The sequence below is a fragment of the Bubalus bubalis genome, chromosome 6, assembly GCF_019923935.1.
Source record: "Bubalus bubalis isolate 160015118507 breed Murrah chromosome 6, NDDB_SH_1, whole genome shotgun sequence".
Lineage (NCBI taxonomy): Eukaryota > Metazoa > Chordata > Mammalia > Artiodactyla > Bovidae > Bubalus > Bubalus bubalis.
Window position 1 is genome coordinate 109,802,447 of NC_059162.1, and position 20,059 is coordinate 109,822,505.

The 20,059-nt window shown below is 41.7% G+C and overlaps 1 protein-coding gene across 2 annotated transcripts in view; it reads left to right on the forward strand.

Annotated features, from left to right (window-relative positions):
- PSMB2 (proteasome 20S subunit beta 2) overlaps positions 1-14,783 on the forward strand; it is a 35,437-nt gene extending 20,654 nt beyond the window's left edge. The window contains exons 4-6 of one of the 2 annotated variants that reach the window (XM_006051560.4): positions 11,010-11,172; positions 12,502-12,551; positions 14,549-14,783. In XM_006051560.4, coding sequence (XP_006051622.1) covers positions 11,010-11,172; positions 12,502-12,551; positions 14,549-14,656 — 321 coding nt within the window. In that variant the 3' untranslated portion in view covers positions 14,657-14,783. The remainder of the gene's footprint in view (positions 1-11,009; positions 11,173-12,501; positions 12,552-14,548) is intronic. The other variant, XM_044945267.1, reaches the window with a different exon arrangement.
- The last annotated feature ends 5,276 nt before the right edge of the window (positions 14,784-20,059 follow it).

The window sequence follows — 20,059 nt, forward strand, 5'->3', positions numbered from 1 at the left end:
GGGATAAGGAGTTCTTCCTCAGCTCCAGTACTATCCCCATCCATAATCTTTTAGAGCTGGGAAAGCTACTTGGTCACAAGAACAGTTGGAAGCTGCTAAAATCTTTTAGATTTTCTAGAAGTGTTTGAAGTAGTGAACATTGCAATTCCAGTATAAGTACAAAGTCTTTCTTGAATTAAAGTGGCAAAATTAACATTGAAATTTTAAAGTTATATCACCTAATCTAGCCAAAGCAGATAGCTGATAAAATCTGTTGGTTATTGGAAACAAGCTCCTGATTCAGAGTTCAGAGCACCAGTGTAAGAAAATAACAATGGATCCATTTTATTTATTAACAAAGTTGAAATATTGAGCATTGGCAAAGCAGTTAAGGTGTTAGCATCTATTTATATTTATTTAGTATATCTTGCATAGTTGTAGACCCTTTAGAGAAGTCATAATGGTCTGACATTAAACCTGTCCTTTTAAAACTTAAAATATTATTGGTCATATAAGAGGTAATACATGAAATAGAGAACAATAGATGCTGGTATGCAAAACAGTACATTCTGAACTTTTTGAGTGCGAAACTGACATTTACATATTGAATCATATTTTCACACTAATTTCCATTTTGTGGAGGCAGCATCGTTTCCTAGAAAAGCACGCAAGACTTGAGATTAGAAAACCTGGATTTTGGTCCTGACTCTAATTAGCTGTATAATTTAGAGTAAGTCACTGTCCCCTCTTTGAACCCGAGTCCCCACATTTATGAGAGGGACATTGAATAAACTAGATGAGCTCTTAGATCCCTTCTAACTCTGAAAACTGCACTTTTGTGAAATATTCTTGGTGCCAAAGATGGAATTTTAGGCAGCTTTGACAATTGACTGGACTAAATGAGATAGCAGGCACTGTTCCCTTCAAAGCCCAGTCTCTGTTTAGAAGCTGCTTTATTAAAACACTGTCATCATTAGCCAAGTCCTTTGTCCCGTTGGTGCTTCTGCCTCTCCTACCAAATTACTGGCCCACAAGGAATGGACGTATACTTCACATGCTGCTTAATGTTCCAAGGTGTGCCGCACATTGCAAAGGAAACTGCATCATTCTCCAAGGCACCTCACTTGGAGCGACGTCGTCCTGTTCAATTAGAGGTGGGAAAGGCTGGCCTGGCTCCAAAGGAAGACTGTCAGTTCCTCTCCTTTTCTGTGTCCACGCTCGGCAGGATGCTTCCTCACGCCCACCTCTCTCCCCCTTGCTGTGACTTTGGCTTCCGCCAGATGTCACACCGCTGCTTGTCACCGCCCAGACTCTCGTCGCTGATTTTGTTGTTTCAGTGTATTTATCACAACTGTTCTCTTTAGCTGTAAAATTTATGGAATTTCACACTCTTCTTAATCACTGCAGTGTTTCTTTTTCATGAGAGAGGGGATATACAAGGAGTTGTATGCACAAGAGTTAGAAGGAAGTGCTCCAAGAGTTAGAAGGAAAGTTTGCATGTGTGTGCCACGTATCAGATCAGATCAGATCGGATCAGTCGCTCAGTTGTGTCTTGACTCTTTGCGACCCCATGAATCGCAGCATGCCAGGCCTCCCTGTCCAACACCAACTCCCGGAGTTCACTGAGACTCACCTCCATCGAGTCAGTGATGCCATCCAGCCATCTCATCCTTTGTTGTCCCCTTCTCCTCCTGCCCCCAATCCCTCCCAGCATCAGAGTCTTTTCCAATGAGTCAATCCTTCACATGAGGTGGCCAAAGTACTGGAGTTTCAGCTTCAGCATCATTCCTTCCAAAGAAATCCCAGGGCTGATCTCCTTCAGAATGGACTGGTTGGATCTCCTTGCAGTCCAAGGGACTCTCAAGAGTCTTCTCCAACACCACAGTTCAAAAGCATCAATTCTTTGGCGCTCAGCCTTCTTCACAGTCCAACTCTCACATCCATACATGACCACAGGAAAAACCATAGCCTTGACTAGACGGACCTTTGTTGGCAAAGTAATGTCTCTGCTTTTGAATATGCTATCTAGGTTGGTCATAACTTTCCCACTTTCGAACGTACAAGGGAATTGAGCTCAGAGGTACAAAGTGAAACTGAACTCAGTTCTTCAGGGCTCACAGGTACTTAGGAAGTCCATTTCAGTCCCAGGGAGAGGGACATAAGAGATGTGCTTATTGGCTAATTCCCCTGGCTTTAATTGTATTCCTTTTAGCAACAAAAAAAGGTGGATAATTTTATTAGCATTCTGTGGTACTTGTTTTTTTGAGCCGCGCTGTGTCGCTTGTGGGATCTTAGTACCCTGACCAAGGATTGAACCCAAGTCCTCATCAGTGAAAGCTTGGAGTCTTAACCACTAGACCACCAGGGAATTCGCTGGTACATTTTCTTGATCTTATTATTATCTAGTTAGATCTGTTAATAATGCGATCAAATCCTAAAAGCGGTGGTGATGATGGTGATATAGATCATCTGTGTTATTACTATGTAACAGGCATTTCATTGAGCACATTTGTTGTTGTTTCAGTCACTCAATAGTGTTGGACCATTTGTGACCCCATGGACTGCACCACGCCAGGCTTCCCTGTCCTTCACTGTCTCCTGGAGCTTGCTCACACTCATGTCTATTGAGTCGGTGATGCCATCCAACCATCTCATCCTCTGTCGTCTCCTTCTCCTTCTGCCTTCAGTCTTTCCCAGCATCAGGGTCTTTTCTAATGAGTCAGCACTTCGCATCAGATGTCTAAAGTATTGGAGCATCAGCTTTAGCGTTAGTCCTTCCAGTGAATATTCAGGCTTGATTTCCTTTAGGATTGACTGGTTTGATCTCTTGCAGTTTAAGGGACTCTCAAGAGTCTTCTCCAGCACCACAGTTCAAAATCATCAATTCTTCTGTGTTCAGCCTTTTTTATTGTCCAGCTCTCAAATTTGTACATGACTACTGGAAAAACCATAGCTTTTACAAGACGGGCCTTTATAGGCAGAGTTACGTCTGCTTTTTTTAATACACTGCCTAGGTTTGTCATTACTTTTATTCCAAGGAGCAGGTGTCTTAATTTCATGGCTAGTCACCTTCTGCGGTGATTTTGGAGCCCAAGAAAATAAAGTCTGTCACCATTTCCACTGTTTCCCCATCTATTTGCCATGAAATGATGGGACCAGATGCCATGATCTTAGTTTTTTGAATGTTGAGTTTTAAGCCAACTTTTCCACTCTCCTCTTTCATCTTCATCAAGAGACTCTTTAATTCCTCTAATTAAAGCACATTACTTTTGTTTACTTAAACCTTGCCATAACCTTATAATGATAGATATTGTTATTATCCCTATTGTATAGATGAGGAAATCTCAAAATGACTTAAAGATCTCCATTTTAAAAATAAGCTTATATCATGTATTTTTTTTAAGGTGGGAAAAGATATCAATTTATCTGTTTTGTTTTTTTCTTTCCCTGCTTATAAAAAGAGGCAGAATTTTGGTTGTACTTTATTTTAGAAACTAAAGTTCATTTTGAGTTCCCAGGGTGGTTCATTTAAATTTGTGTGTGTCAGTTAGATACAAATTCATTTTTTAATTTTTAAAAAATATTTATCTATTTACTTAGCTGCATCGGGTCTTAGTTACAGCATGCGGGATTTTCACTGTGTCACGCGTGGATCATTCATTGTGGCACATGGGCTCAGTAGTTCTGGTGCGTGAGCTTAGTTGCTCCACAATATGTGGGATCTTAGTTCCCTGACCAGGGATCAAACCTGCGTCCCCTCCATTGCAAGGCAGATTCTTAACTGCTGGACCACCAGAGAAGTCCTTGAATACAACTTTAAACCTGAACATGTTGGCATTTGCCCTGCAAACCATTGATGGTGATCCTCGTGGTCATTGGACAGTGTCTAAATAATTAGAATAGCGGAGACAACCAAAGATTTAGATTATATCATGCACAGGATAAAGATTACCTTGTTAAAGACAGAGGATTCCTGGCAGTTTTATCATGATTGATTAGTGTTCCCGTTTCTTCAGGATAATTGGCAAATTCTCACATGTAATACTGATCATGGGAAAGACGGGAACTGATGAAAAGGTAGACAGAAAGTGAGGCTTACCACTCAGAATGGACATATCTGTAAGGGTAGAAATAGTATGAAGGTACTTAAAAAGTGGTAATTTGCTCTCTCTCCAAATCTGGATGTAGGGTTGTTGTTTTTGTTTTTTCAGGCTTCCAGAAAAATGTCTCTATGCCTGAATCAATTTCAAGATAGGTTAGGGTGTGCGTACTGTGAAGCAGATATGCTCCAAGTGTCGATGCTTGTGAATGTTCGTGACAATGAATACTATCACCTTAGGGCTCCTGCCAAGAGTCCAGGAGGGAGAGAGGAGGAAGCCATCATACATTTCTACCATGTGTCAGGCAGTGTGCTGGGCACTTTTGTAAATAGCCCACCATATCCCTTTAAGAAGATGTACATGGGGTATTTATTTCTTTTCCTTTAAATTTTTATTTTCCTTTAAAAATTAAAAAAAATTACCAAGGTATAGTTCATTTATAGTGTTTCAGGTGTATAGCAGAGTGAATCAGTTATACATATATATATATATATATATATATATATATTCTTTTTCAGACTTTTTTCCACTATAGGTTACTATAAGATACGGAATATAGTTTCCTGTGCTGTACAGTAGGTCTTTGTTGTTTATCTATTTTACATATAATGGTCTATATCTGTTAATCCCAAATTCCAAATATATCCTCCCCCCTTCCTTTTTGGTAACCAAAACTTTCTTTTACATGTCTGTGAATCTGTTTCAGTTTTGTAAGTAAGCTCATTTGCTGTTTTTTTTTAGAGTCCACATATACGTGATACTTGTCATTTTCTGTCTGACTGACTTCACTTAATATGATAATCTATGGGTCCATCCATGTTGCTGCAAATGACATTATTTCTTTCTTTTTTTTATGACTGATTAGTTATTAATTATGTGTGTGTATATACATGTGCCACATCTTCTTTATCCATTCATTTGTTGATGGACATTCAGTTTGCTTCTATATTTGGCTATTGTAAACAGGCCTGTTATGATCTTTGGGGTGCATGTGTCTTTTCAAGTTAGAGCTTTATTCGACTATATGCCCAGGAGTAGGGTTGCTGGATCATGTGGTAGCTCTGTTTTTAGTTTTTTATGGACCCTTCATACTGTTCCCCATAGTCACTGCACCAATTTACATTCCCACCAGTAGTGTGGGAGGGTTCCTTTTCCTTTTATTTTGATCCTGCAGCACAGCATGTGGGCTCTTAGTTCCTTGGCCAGGGACTAAACCCATGCCCCCTGCATTGGAAGAACAGAGAGAGTCTTAACCACTGGACTGCCAAGGAAGTCCCTATTTATAGGTTTTTAAATGATGGCCATTCAAACTGGTATGAGGTGGTACCTTATTGTAGTTTTGATTTGCATATCTCTAATAATTAGTGATGTTGAGCATTTTTTCATGTGCTTTTTGGCCACCTGTACATCTTTGGAGAAATGTCTAGATCTGCCCATTTTTTGTTGAGTTGTATGAGCTGTTTGTATATTTTGGAAATTAATCCCCTGTTGGTTGCACCTTCTTTTTAAAAAAATTTTGTGTATTTATTTATTTTTGGCTGTGCTGGGTCTTTGTTGCTGTGTGCAGGCTTTCTCTTGTTGTGGCGCATGGGCTTCTCATTGCGGGGGCTTCTCATTGCGGTGGCTTCTCTTGTGGAGCACGGCCTCTAGGGTGTGTGGGCTTCAGTATTTGTGGCTCCCAGGCTCCAGAGCACAGACTCAGTAGTTGTGGCGCATGGGCTTAGTTGGTCCTCAGCATGTGGGATCTCCCTGGACGAGGGACCAAACTCATGTTTTCTGCATTGGCAAATGGATTCTTTACCACTGAGCCAGAAGTGTGGCCCCCTGGTTACATCTTCTGCAAATATTTTCTCCCATTCCACAGACTCTCTTCATTTTGTTTATGGTTTCCTTTGCTGTCCAGAAGCTTTTAAGTTTAATTAGGTCCCATTTGTTTATTTTAGTTTTTGTTTCCTTTACTCTAGAAGATGGATCCAAAAAGTTATGTCAGAATACAAGTTATGTCAGAATGTTCTGGGTCTTATTTAGCTCTGTAATCTATTTTGAGTTTATTTTTGTATATGGTGTTGGAGAATGTTCTAATTTCATTCTTTTACATGTAGCTGTCCAGTTTTCCCAGCACTACTTATTGAAACGACTGTCTTTTCTCCATTGTATATTCTTGCCTCCTTTGTCATAGGTTAGTTGACCATATGTGCATTGGTTTATTTCTGGGCTTTCTCTTCTGTTCCATTAATTTGTGTGTCTGTTCTTGTGTCAGTACCGTACTGTATTGATTACTGTAGCTTTGTAATATAGTCTTAAGTCCGTGTGACTCCTCCAGCTGCATTCTTCTTTGTCAAGATTGTTTTGGCTATGTAGGGTATATTTGACTATATGAGGAATTTATCTTGTATCTCATTTGCTAGGGGTGGATGGTCTTCTCTTGAGTGCTTGCCTTGTTTTTTCCATGGACACTGTGAATTTCATAAGTGATTATGTTTCCCTAGTGATTATTTTAGCATTTACTGAGCCTTTACTAGGTTTCGGGTACTGTGCTTATTTTGCATGCATTATTTCTTTGAATGTTCACTGCAGTCTTTTTGTAGTAGGTATCCCATGTTTGCAATGAAGACACTTTCAGAGACATTAGGTTACTTACTTTTCTAAAGCCACATGTCTAATAATAAAGCTGGATTTCAAACTCAGGCCTAACTCTGTAGTGTAACCCAGCTGTTTCTTCCTGACATGAGATATTTATTTAAGCTATTGTTCTCCCCTTCATTTAATTTTAAATGCCTATAGTATAATTTTTTCTTTACTTAGCAACCTGTGTCTAAAGGAAAGTAGAAAGAGAAGGACCCAGGAACCTAGAAAAAAAAATAGCAGTATATGTGTAATTATAGTGATACTGGCAGTCAACTTAAACTTGAGCCAGTTCTCAGAAGTAGGACCTATCACCTTCTGACATTTGTTTAGAGATTTTCTTAATCTTTCTTCTTGTGATTCTAGGCATTAGTCACATATGTATGGAAAAATATATAAGGCTTTTTGGTATGATTGTTATTCACTCAGCAAATATTTATTGAATATATACTATATGCTTATACATCATTGAACAAGCCAGACAGAGTCCTGCCTTCGTGGAGTTTGTAATTGGTATAAATATTTGAATGGGTGGGTTGTGTCTTACACCTACTAAGTATTTCTGTAAACACACCACAGTTACACATGTATATGCTGTAGGAATTTCACAAAATTGAACGGCTTGGAATTTGTCTTATTCCAGGAAAACACTGTTGCATCAAGACTATGAGAAAATGTAAGAATCAAGAAACCCATCAGTATGGCTTTGTCACTTTGAATGCCATGATTCTTAGAGGAGTAAGGGGGTAGCAGTATATAAGACTTTATTTGAAATTAAAAATAAAAAGCAAAAACTCGTGTGAGCCAGAAATCTTTGATGGAGCATTGTCAGAAGAATTTCAGAAACTGCAAGTTGTTACACAGATGTAATGATTTAATTAGTCTAGATAACACCATTTATTTATGCTTAAGCATCTCACACATGCAAAAGTTGGTAATTCAAAGTCACACAATAATTTGTGAGTTATCTTCTATACCACGTGTTATAGCTTCTGAATACCAACTTTGTTGAGCGTGTGTGTCAGATGCTTAAGCATAAATAAAGGATATTATATAGGCCAGCTAAGCAATACAGTTTGTTTCTGGAATTCTCTTGACATCTTCACATAAAAATTTTGTGGTGGCTTTTACAGATCACAGTAATTGTTTTAAACACAGTTTAATCTCAGTGTGGGCAAGATCCTCATTGGAGTGAGCATATATGGTTTCTGCTGGTTAGGTCTCTCTAGATATCTGGGTGGATTCTTAATATACAACTGGATAAAATAGCCGTAAAAGGAGTGTCCTCTAGTAAATGGAGAGGGTTTGTTATCCTCTTAGCAAAAAGATGAGCTTATTTTGTGATAGGTAAGTAACTATATTATTAAATCTCTTGGGGAAGGAAACCAGTTCGGATCTCCTTGCTATATTTCTCTCTTTTTTTGCTTTTCATCTTAATTTATTTATTTGGCTGCATTGGGTCTTAGTCGTGGCACATGGGGTCTTCGTTGTGGTGAGTGGGCTCAGTAGTTGCCCTGTGGCATGTGGGATATAGTTCTCTGACCAGGGATTGAACCTTCGTCCCCTGCACTGGAAGGTGGATTCTTAACCACTGGACTACCAGGAAAGTCCCTCTTTTTTGCTTTTCTAATTTTAACTATAAAAACACCATGGTATTCTTTGTCTCCCTGATGCTGCATTAGTGTTGTCATAGTTTTTTTAAAATACTGTTATATTTATTTTTTATTTTTAGGTAATTCAAACAGTTTTGTTGTTGTTTAAAGTGGTAAGCTATCAAAAAGGAGACTGGGATATAGCTAATATACTAAGAATTTAGGTCACATTTTTCCCTTCCAGAGTTTGGGATGTCTCACCTCTATTATTTTTTTCTCAGCGTATTTCCTAGAAAATAGAAAGGTGAAGGATTAATTAACCTAGTTTTACACATAAGGAAGTATGTTCTTAGAGGTTAAGTGTCTTGCTTAAGGTCAGTCTTATTAAGAATGTAGTCACAGAATATGGCAGAGAATTCCAGAGACTACTGGCAGAGGTTAGCATGCTACTTACTGGGAAATGTAATAGGCAGTTAATTATTTTCTCAAAAGACTTAACTATTACTGGTTATTTCTTACTCCTCTGAGACTATTCACCATTTTATCCCCAAGGCAGAAACTTGTTTGCAAGGTTAGAGCTACTCTGTAATCTTTGGGAAATGCTACTTAGCACATCTGGCTTGGAATTCCAAGTAAGTATATAATGTTTCATGTGTATCTTCTAACATGAGTTAGAATGTTTCTTCAAGCTGCCAAGTGCCCATGCTGATCAGTGTTGAAAGAATACAAAACATCACTTTTAAGACCATTAGCTGTAATTACTTTATGCCCCATTATATGATGCATAAAGGTATTTAATTTCATTTAATGTCCCTTTGATTGAATTTGTAGGTTTAGGAATGGGCACCTAACAGTGGGCAAGGCCTGCTCACTATCCACTGAGGCAAGGGCAAGAGGGAAAACATAATTTGCAGAGAAAAAGGAAGTCATTTTTCATGGAAGTCACACCACTGATGCCTGGGAACACAGACAGTCTGAATCTAACTTGGTAAATGGCCCACCTGGTGTAGAAAAATAATCATCCATTTAGAAATGAAGAACAAAGCACACTTAGTCAGAGTTCTCTGTAGAAACTTGCTCGTTACACTTGCAGGTAATACAAAAAAAGGATACCTATAAAATAGGTTATTATAATTACTTTTGTCTCATTGATAAAAATTACCTTTTAGTTATCTTAGCACAGCCTTGTTATATTAGAAAAATAATTAGCATTTCACCTAAATCTACAGTTCTTCTAGAGTTACCACATTTCTTTGAACTTACAAACTTCCATTATTACTGTCTGCATTAAAAGTGTAATGACTTGGGAATTCCCTGGTGGTCCAGTGGTTAGGACTTGGCCCTTTCACTGCTTAGGGTGTGGGGTTCAGTCCCTGATCAGGGAGCTGAGATCCTGCAAGCTGTGTGGCGTGGCAAAAAAAAAGTTTAGTGATTTGATTTAAATATTTGAGACCACCTACGCTTCCCTACCCCAAGACTTGTTTCTTTCTCTTTTTTTATTCTTTTTTTATAGTTGATACACAGTATTGTATTAATTCCAGATATACAGCAGAATGATTCAGTTTTATATATATACTTTTTTCAGATTATTTTCCATCATAGGTTATTATAAGATTTGGAATATGGTTCCCTATGCTCTATAGTAAATCCTGTTACTTATCTATTTTATGTATAGTAGTTTGTCGCTGTTAATCCCATGGGCCTAATTTATAACCCTCCTCCCTTTCCCTTTTTGTAACCATACATATATTTTCTATGTCTTTGAGTTAGTTTCTGTTTTGTGTGTAGATTCACTTGTATTATTTCTGGATTTCACATATAAGTGACATCACATAATGTTGTTTTTCTCTGACTTACTTCATTACGTATAATATTATCTAGGTCCATCCATGTTGCTGCAAATGGCAATAATTCATTCTTTCTATGGCTGAATAATATTCCCTTGTATATATGTGCCACATCTTCTTAAGCCAGTCATCTGTTGATGGGCACTTGGGTTGTTTGCATGTCTTGGCTATTGTAAATAGTGCTGCTATGAACATTGGGGTGCATGTATTTAGAGTTTTTGTTTTTTCTTGGACATATACCCAGGAGTAGAATAGAAGGATCATATGGTAGCTCTGTTTTTAGTTTTTAAAGGAATTTCCATAATGTTTTCTATAGTGGCTGCGCCAGTTTACATTCCCAGCAACAATGTTGGCCTTTCCTTCACACCCTGTCCAGGATTTATTAAATGTAGCCCAAGACTTAGTTTCTTAATAGTGAGACATATAGTTCACTATTTGAGATTGTGGTCCAAATGCCCATACTGAGCCTTTTTATTTTGGATGATGTGGTTGGTGCTATAGCTTTCTTTAGCCTGTGGCCTGACACTCTAAGAATAGTGTGTTTTGGTTTCAGCTATTAGGAACAACACAAGAACACCCATGCTTTGCCTTTGAAATGCTTTTGTAACAGATTTTGGTCCATGAGCTTTAAGAAGCAGCTTTTTCAAATACCTCAAAGTGGTCCAAATGGTCTGTTCAGAGAAAACAAGCTGACCTCCCTTTACCTCTGACCACACTCTGGGTCCTTTAGATTTCTCTGAATCTTTTCTTTCATCATCATTTACTCAGCTGCTGCTGTTATTTATCAGCAGTTGGAATGTCCTTGTTTCCATGAGAGATGTTGGTGTTACTGCTTTGACCGTCACTTCGGTGTCTTTCCTTTGCAGACCCCGTATCATGTCAACCTCCTCCTGGCCGGCTACGACGAGCATGAGGGTCCAGCGCTCTACTACATGGACTACCTGGCAGCCTTGGCAAAAGCCCCTTTCGCAGCCCATGGCTATGGTGCCTTCCTGACTCTCAGTATCCTGGACCGATATTACACGCCAAGTAAGTTTCAGCTCTCTAAGCTGGGAACAGTAGCAAAGCCCTGTCCTCAGCTGCTTCCTGGCTTTATGTACAACCCCTTGGAGTTGGGTGGCCAAGGAAGGTGCCCTCAGGAAGCTTTTTTGTGTATATCGTTAAGTAAGTGAAGTTGATCAGTCGTGTCCAACTCTTTGCGACCCCATGGACTGTAGCCTACCAGGCTTCTCTGTCCATGGGATTCTCCAGGCAAGAATACTAACACTGGGTTACCATTTCCTTCTCCAGGGGATCTTCCCGACCCAGGGATCGAACCCAGGTCTCCCACATTGGAGGCAGACGCTTATTAACCTCTGAGCCACCAGGGAAGATAATAGCTGCCCTCTCCTATATGAGAAAGCTGGCTCTCTACTTGTCCATGAACCGTCCACTTGGCAAACCTCTAGACACAGGGGTGCTTCTGTGTTAAGTTCTATTTTCTGACCCCAACCCCAACCTCACTTCAGCCATTGTGAGCAATAGGCACTTGGGATTCACAGCTTTTACACGCTGTAGATGCAGCACAGATAACCAGTTTTCGCCTTACATTCCACTCTTCCCTATTAGTGTAGTAAGAATCTGGTTAGTTCTTTCTTTTTATGGTGCTGCCCTCTCACTCAACTCAGCCATGCCGGAGCTCCAGGCCACATCCTGAAAAGATTAGCCTGGCCTCCTAGTGACCATTGCTTGATTTGGCATCTGTCAGTAATACAGTGATTTGCCCACTGAAATAACCACCAGCCACCCCTGAAGCCAAACTGCATCATATGTCATCCCAGTTTGCCATGCCTGTGGACAGTTCCTTTGGCTCCTGTTTTACGGGAGTCAGCCCCATCCTATGAACTCTGTTTCTATTGTTAAACTGGGGCCCAGCTGGCAAAGTGAGGCTGGCACACTGGCCCTGGCCTCCCTTTCCCTGGTTTGCAGCTGCCCAGGGCAGATGGAGCTGATGTGGCCCTGGTCTAAAGGAAGGCTGGGGGTTGTTGGGAGTTGGGGGATGGGCTGTAAAGATGAGGCAGGCCACTGGACTTCTCTGGAGGCAAGCACTGGCCATGGGAGGCAGATTCCGTCACGCTTACCCTTCTCTGTAGCAAATCAATTTGCAATGGCTTGTGGCTGCCTGAGTACTGGGCCTGGGACACTTAATTGCATGTAGAGAAAGTTTGTTGTACATCAGAAGCCTTGGCTTTTTTTTTTTTGCCTTATCTGTTTGTGTGTCATGTTGACCTGAGAAAGTTTGAAACTTAGTTCAGAGTTGTGGCAGAGTTTTACTTAGTGTCAGCACCTTGAGTGCCTGGCTTCCGTGTTCTCTTTCAGCTATCTCGCGTGAGAAGGCAGTGGAGCTTCTTAGGAAATGTCTGGAGGAGGTGAGTAGCTTTCATGGGATTCTGAAAGGAATGTTTTGTCTCTCTGTTGGCCAATATTGTTTCCCTTCCCCAGTTGCATTTTTTTCTGATCCTTGCCATAAAGTATAATATCCACTAACCATATGTGAAGTGCCTATCAGGGATACAGTTTAATGCATAACAAGCTGGTTTTTTTTCTCTCCTGGGTCACCATCTCATCAATGTCAATTCTACAATCTAATTACTTTTATTTTTGGTTCTTCCAGACTAGTGATTCTCAAATTTTAGCATGGGTAAGAATTATCTGGGGAACTTGATTTTTTTAAAAAAGGCACATTCATGCTTTCCACCTCATTTTAATTCTGAATTAGTTGTCCTGGTGTAGCTCTTGAGACTGTCTTGGCCCGCAGTCCCAGGTGATTTTGCTGCAGGTGGTAACTGGGGGGCGTACTTTAAGAACTCTTGTGCTGGATTTTATACCTGCTCCATTTTTGTGCTACCTGGGGTTGCCATAAAGTCTGTTTCCTTAACAGTACATGAGTCTGGGAGGGAAAGCCACCCCTGGGAATTCAGGAGGCCATAGAAGGTAACGAGCAGGCTTTGGGCAGATGGAGACAGTAGCCTTTAGTTTATGAGGCCAGGAACATGGGCCCTTCCCCTTCCAATACTTCTGCTAGGAGTCTGAGGCTCTGGTGTGAAAGGAGGATGAGGAGGAAAAGAAAGCAGCTCCTTTAGGCTTTTTAATTCTTTTGTTGTTCCTATAGCCTAAGGATGAACTCGCATTTGTACTCTAGTGAGAAGAGAGTAGGAGGTTGAGAGCAGCTGGTAGCATCAGTAATGTCAGTTTGCCTCTTACACAAGCCTGTCATTTTCAGTCCACAGGGCCCCTTCTTCCTCTTGTTTGTAAATCTCCTTTCCAAAGCAGAAACTGAGAATAAACTCATGTGCTTGTCTTAAAAATTCACCCAGGAGGCCACGTTAGTCCAGCAGCTCCAAGTGTTTCAGGGGTCTGCCAGGAAGAAGCCATTGGAATGTGGAATGCTTTGAGACTTTATTCCCCATGGATCCTCCACATTTCCTTATTATCATCACCTTTTCTTGATCTTGGAACTTTTTTCTGGACATAGGAGTCATCAGCCAGGGAGGACTATGGAAATGGAAGTGGTGGTTGCTACCCAGCCCTCGTCTGTAAGGGAGATGGGAAACATCAAGGGAAGGAGGGCTTGGGCCAGGGGAGGGGCACATTTTCAGGATATGTCCCTAAGGGGGCAGGTAGAGCTTTGTGCCTTCTATCCAGAGATTAAGTGAACTGTCCAGGAGGAGTCACCCACAGAAGCGAAGGTTTCCTCCAGCTGTGCTCTTCAGCCATCTCAGCCAGGTTGATGGGGCTGTCTGCTTTTGTGTGCACAGACCACAGGTCCTTTAGAACAGCCTCTCAAGCAGACAGTCACACGAGAGTCCAGAGAGGTTCCTTCAGTGACAGTTCAGCTTGGATTGAAGAAGATAGAAGTAGGGGCTGTTCCAAGAGCAGTTCTGAGACCATCCTTGCCACCAGCCTCCAGCTCTGCACACAGACACTCACATACACCTGGTCCTTATAATGTGGGTGGGTGGGTGGCTAGAGCACACTGTTGGACCTAGGAGTACATGGCTTTAGTCCAGAGCTTTTCCTGGGGCAGTAGCTCCTTAGTTGGCTTCTTGCCTTGAGATATTTTGAAAGAGAAGTCTGTGTTTACCAGGCCTGATTGGTGGCAGATTGTGAGGAATAGAACATTAGATTGTCTCATTCTTCAGCAGCTGACTGACCAGAGTCAAGCTCCTGCTCACTACCTTCCAGTCAGCCGCCAGCTGCAGTTTGGGCTTTTCTCAGTATCTTAGTACCAGCTGTCCTCAGTAGGGTACCAAGCGCCCCCAACGCAAAATCACTATCTGCTTATATGTCCAGTGCCTCAAACAGAGCCTGGACCACAGTTCTCAATAAAAATTTGTTGACTGATTTCCTTCATGTTTCTCTGCAGCTCCAGAAACGCTTCATCCTGAATCTGCCAACCTTCAGTGTTCGAATCATTGACAGAAATGGCATCCATGACCTGGACAACATTTCCTTCCCTAAACAGGGCTCCTAACGTCATGCCCTCCCTCCCGTTTGCCGGGGAACTTTTTTTGATGAGCTCCTCTATTTTTTTCTACTCTTTTGATGTGTGCTCTCCACAGATGGTTAATTCAGAATAAAGCTGACTGTGGATCGATTGAGCCCTCTGGGTTGAGTCTGAGTTTACCTAACATCGCCTCAGGAAGGGGGTGGAGGGAGCATTACCTGCATTGGACTTCCTGCGAGGATTATCTTTCCTCCTGCCCCTTTCCTTCACAGATGCCCTGATTGTCCTTCAGCAGCTGACAGTTTGCTTGCTAAAGTCTCATCCCTCTAAAGCAGTGGTTCTTTATTGCCCCTAAGCTTAAACATGTTTTAATTAATTAATTTGAATAGATAGTACATACATGTATAAAAAATGCAAACAGGACGAAAATACACAGTGAAAATGTTTCTTCTATCCCTATAATTTATTCACCTTCTTCCCTTCCCAGAGGAAACTTCAGCTACTAATTTCTTATCTAACCTTTAGAGATATATTGTTCTTGTATAAAATATATGCATGCACATGTCCCTTTTAAAAAATATTTTAAAATGTTGTGCATATTGCTTTTTTCCTTGAACACTATTGGAGATGGTTTTTATATCAGTACATAGCTACCTTACTCTTACTGACAGTTGCATAATATTCCATGAAATTGGTGTACTCTTAAGTGGTAACCAGGTGTTTATTTTACTTTCTAATCTAGTTTTTTGGTAATGAGTAATGTAGATATTTTTCAATTGGTGCCACCAAAACAGTAGTTCTTAACCAGATGTATGTATCAGAATCACCTAGAGGGTTTTCCTTTTTAATCTACTTGATTAGCCTGCATTCACGCCCAGATTCTAACAAATTTGGGGCCTAGACTAGGAATATTTTTTAAAGCTTCTAATCCTTAGTCACAATAGAGAACTGCCAATTTGAAGCTTCTTTGGAGCAGTGATCCTCAAACTACAGCATGCATCTTAACTTCCTTACAGACACAGCTTGCTGGGTCCTACTCCAGTAGTTTGAGGGGGTGGCCTGAGATTTTACATTTCTGATATTTCTGATTGATGTGATGCTGCTGGTCTGGGAACCATACTTTGAGCACCATTTGGTCCTAGACTAAGATGAGCCCAACTTTATCCCATTCTGTGCTGCTCTTAATACCACATACAATAGGTTTTTTGTTTATCTGGGGTGAAATATATCATCTGTCTAATTTACTCCCTGTAGATAGCACGTTTGTGTTAACAGTATTGAATTACTATCAGATTTGAATGCCATATACTTTTTAGTACACCAGTGGTAAATGCCTTGTACCACCATAAGAAGCAAGCTAATCATTGAATAAGTGGGAGAAAGAGATGATTCACATGACCATGCCTCGTTCATCATTAGTTCGACACCACCATCGCTATGCATAGGTGTGAGCTTTTGGCTAGCTTCCTGACTCTCTAAGACATCTATTTTAAAGCTCCACAGGTGATTCTGGTGCTTGCCCCAGTTGAGTGCCACTACTAAAGTGTAAGCAGTCCTGCTTCATGGTTTTCCTATCTGTAAAATAGAACTGTACGAGGATTCCACGTGCTAATGTAAAGCATTTGGAGCAGGGCCTGGCATGTGGTGAGTGCTCTGTAAACATATGCATGCGTGCTAAGTCACTTCATTCGTGTCCGACTCTTTGCAACCCCATGGACTTCTCCAGGCCAGAATACGTGGGTGTCTTTTCCTTCTCCAGGGGATCTTCCCGACCCAAGGATCGAACCTGCATCTCTTACATCTCCTGCATTGGTAGGCAGGTTCTTTACCACTAGTGCCACCTGGGAAGTCCCAATAAGTATAGGATCACTGATAAACTTGTTATTCTGCATCCAGGCCTCACTAAGAAGGAAATCGTTCTCTGCCTTTGAATATGTGTCTGCAAGGCAATTTCATAGGGAAGGCCACCAGCCCAGCCTGACCTCCGGTCTGTTTTCTCCAATCCAGATCTCTTTCTTAAGCTCAATATACACTTAATCCTAGGTATCTCAGCCTGTAGTCACAGGACATCAAACTCAGCATGTCTAAAGCTGAGCCTTACCACCAGCCCCTGGCTCCCAAGTGCCCAAGCCAGAAACTTAGGCATCATTTATCTTCGATAAGCTTATTTTGGAATAAATTTAGTTTTATAGAAAAGTTGCAAAGATAATGCATAGATAGTGTCCTTATACTCCTCGCCTGGTTTTCCCTATTAACATGTTAGCCACAATACATTTGTAAAACTAAGAAACATTGGTTGGCACATGAGTGTTAACTAAACTCCAGCCTTTATTCAGATTCCACGTTTTTCCACTAATGTTTTTTCTATTCTAGGATATGATCCAGCATACCTCACTGCATCTAGCTGGGCATCATTTTTGTTGCCTTATTTCCTGCCTTCACAGAGTTACCAAGTTCTCGCATTTGACTTCCTAAATCTTTTAATGAAACTCTCCATCTCCAGTATCTCAGTTCCCTGACCAAGGATTGAACCTGGGCTACAGCAGGGAAAGCCCGAAATCCTAACCCCTAGGCCTAACTCCCTTTCTCAGACTACTTTAACAGCTTTCTAGCTTCTCTCTACTTTTAATCTCCTCCCTTTCCAGTTTTTTCTCTGTACTCTAAAAACTGGATCATCCATTCCTCTCCTTACTTAACACTTTCTGATGGTTTCCATTGCTTATAGAACAAAACAACTTTATTCTATTCTATTTATATTCCCTGATAGCTCAGCTGGAAAAGAATCTGCCTGCAATGCAGGAGACCCCGGTTTGATTCCTGGGTCAGGAAGATCTGCTGGAGAAGGGATAGGCTACCCACTCCAGTATTCTTGGGCTTCCCTTGTGGTTCAGCTGGTAGAGAATCCGCCTGCAATGTGGGAGACTTGGGTTTGATCCCTGGGTGAGGAAGATCCCCTGGAGAAGGGAACAGCTACCCACTCCAGTATTCTGGCCTGGAGAATTCCATGGACTGTATAGCCCGTGGGGTTGCAAACAGTCAGACACGACTGAGTGACTTTGAAAATGTTTTGACATGCTAAGCATTTCATAATCCTCTCCCAACCCAGCTCCTCAATTTCCTTTCCTTCTATACCTCATAAAGCCCATGGCCCATTGAATTGATATAGCCTCAGCATGTTTTTTACTTCATACCTACTGTATAAAGGGTAAGCATTGCTTCCTGAAATCTTTCTTACAGATACGTATATATGTATGATTGGGTTGTGGTGCAGTGCACCCTGATATTTTCTAATCTGTTATCTCTACTAGATTTTTTTTTTTTTAATGCCAGCTTTGTCCTTCTTAATCGATTTTCTGAAGTTGAAAAACACTGGGAGTGCACTGATGCTTTAACACTTCTGGCCAAACACCACTCAGAATGGTCTCCCAATTGGTTCCCATCTGCTTTCAGGTGATTAATACACTGGAAACAATTTATTCCTTCCCATGCTTGGGGTGAGAGGGGATAGGTTGGAGAAGAGAGCAGCTGTTTTGCCTCAGGGTAGGGAAGCTTAGCTCTGACTAGTGAAGAGGTTGAGGAAGCTGACAAGGAACCCCTAAGAAATGGAAGGGGGTGCTGAAATAGTCTAAGTGCCATATGTCTTACTTCATTTAATTCCCTCAACTTCCTGTAGTCTAAAATAATTTTAGTAGTAGAACGTCTTTTGCCAGGTCCAGGTCTTTCATTAAAGCAGAACATACTTCCAGCCTTTCCTCCCATCCTTTCATATGTGTAGGTTGAGGCAGGGAACCTTCTTGGGAGAAGCAGTCGCATCTTTGGACCTTTCCCCTGGGAGATGATTCCCAGTCCTCTCATTTCTGTGAACCCCCTGACCATCTGTCTCTGCCGGCACACCTATAAGGAACGGAGGACGAGAACTCCAGGCAAAGAGAAAGGCAACCGCAGTGGCCCTGTGGCGTAAAAGTGGCCTGAGGAGCCGAAAGGGAGCCGGTGTGGCTGGAGCAAAGGAAGAGCAGAGAGTACTTTAGGATGTGGCTGAAGAAGCGGGCAGTGTCTCGATTGCTGGCAGGGCTTTAGTAAGGTGCACCAATGAAAACAGACCAGCTGGAAGACTACTGTAGTATCCCAAGGCCAGGGTGGCAGCAGAGGAGACTCTTCTATCTGGATGGACTTTGTGATGGATAGGATATACGGAAAGAATCAAATTCAACTTCCTAGTTTCTGGCTTGAGGAACTGGGTATAGAGGGTGGCACCATTTACTGAGGTCAGGAAGGTGGCCAGGTCAAGATCTGAGTACTTGAGTCAAGTACTCCATTTTGGACATGAGTAGGGAGTGTTTCAGAAGACAGCAAGTAGTCACCCATATCAAATGCTGCCAAGTCCAGAAGAGGGGACTTTGGACTTGTGGCCACTGATGACCTTGCTGAGTGGATGTCCGTAGGCTGGTAGTGGTAGAAGCGGGAGTAGAGTGGGTTGAGGAGTGAATTGGGGGTGGGGAAGTGGAAGGAGGGGTGTCATTATCTTTTTAAGAACTCTTTAAAAGGAAAGGATTTATGTTTGGTAAGGTACGAGATCCTAGAATGTGTCCTTTAGGGAATGATCTAGTAGGGACAGAGAGACTGAAGGTGCAGGCAAGAAAAATGGAAATCCTCAAGAAGAAAAAGAAGCTAGACTTGAATGGGCCAGATAGACAGTCATCAGCATTCACACTGACACACCACCAACGATCATAGTAACACATCACATAGACCTAACAGCCAGACTGACACCTTCACCCACACAACAACATACCGCCACCCCCACCACACACACAGGATTCACTTCTATCTCACACACACACACACACACACAGAACTAATAGCCACATTGACAAGCCAGACAGACCCACGGTCTGCATCCCCTCACACAGTGGTGCCCACAGCCCCCTCCAAGATTTCCCCCTTATACACTCCACCCCCTTCCCCCAGTTCCCAGGCCCTGTCTCTCCCCTGTGACCTTGCCATCTGGGGAGGCAAATCCAGGCCTGGACTGAAGAAGGACAGGGAGGGCTTCATATCCAGTGAAAGGTTTTATTGAGAGAATGAGAAAGCAGTCTGAGAGTTGGGCAGGTAACGCTGACTGCAGGGTCAAGAGAAACAACCGTAAATACAAAACTCAGCCAAAACCTCAGAGTCCCTGACATCCTTCTTCCCTCCCGGCCCACCCATAGCCCTTTGCGAGCAAAAACAGCCTCTCCATCCTAGCGTAGCTGCACATCTTGGTGTGTGAGCAAAGACAGTGAAACGAGAGTCCTCAGCTCACTGGGATGAATAAGCTGCACTGGACATGTTTAAACTGTAATGATAAATAAATAGGACAGACAGCAGCAGGACTGAAGTGCAGCCTGGATTCAAGTCACCCAATTTGTGCTTTATCTTCCCTGTTCTTGA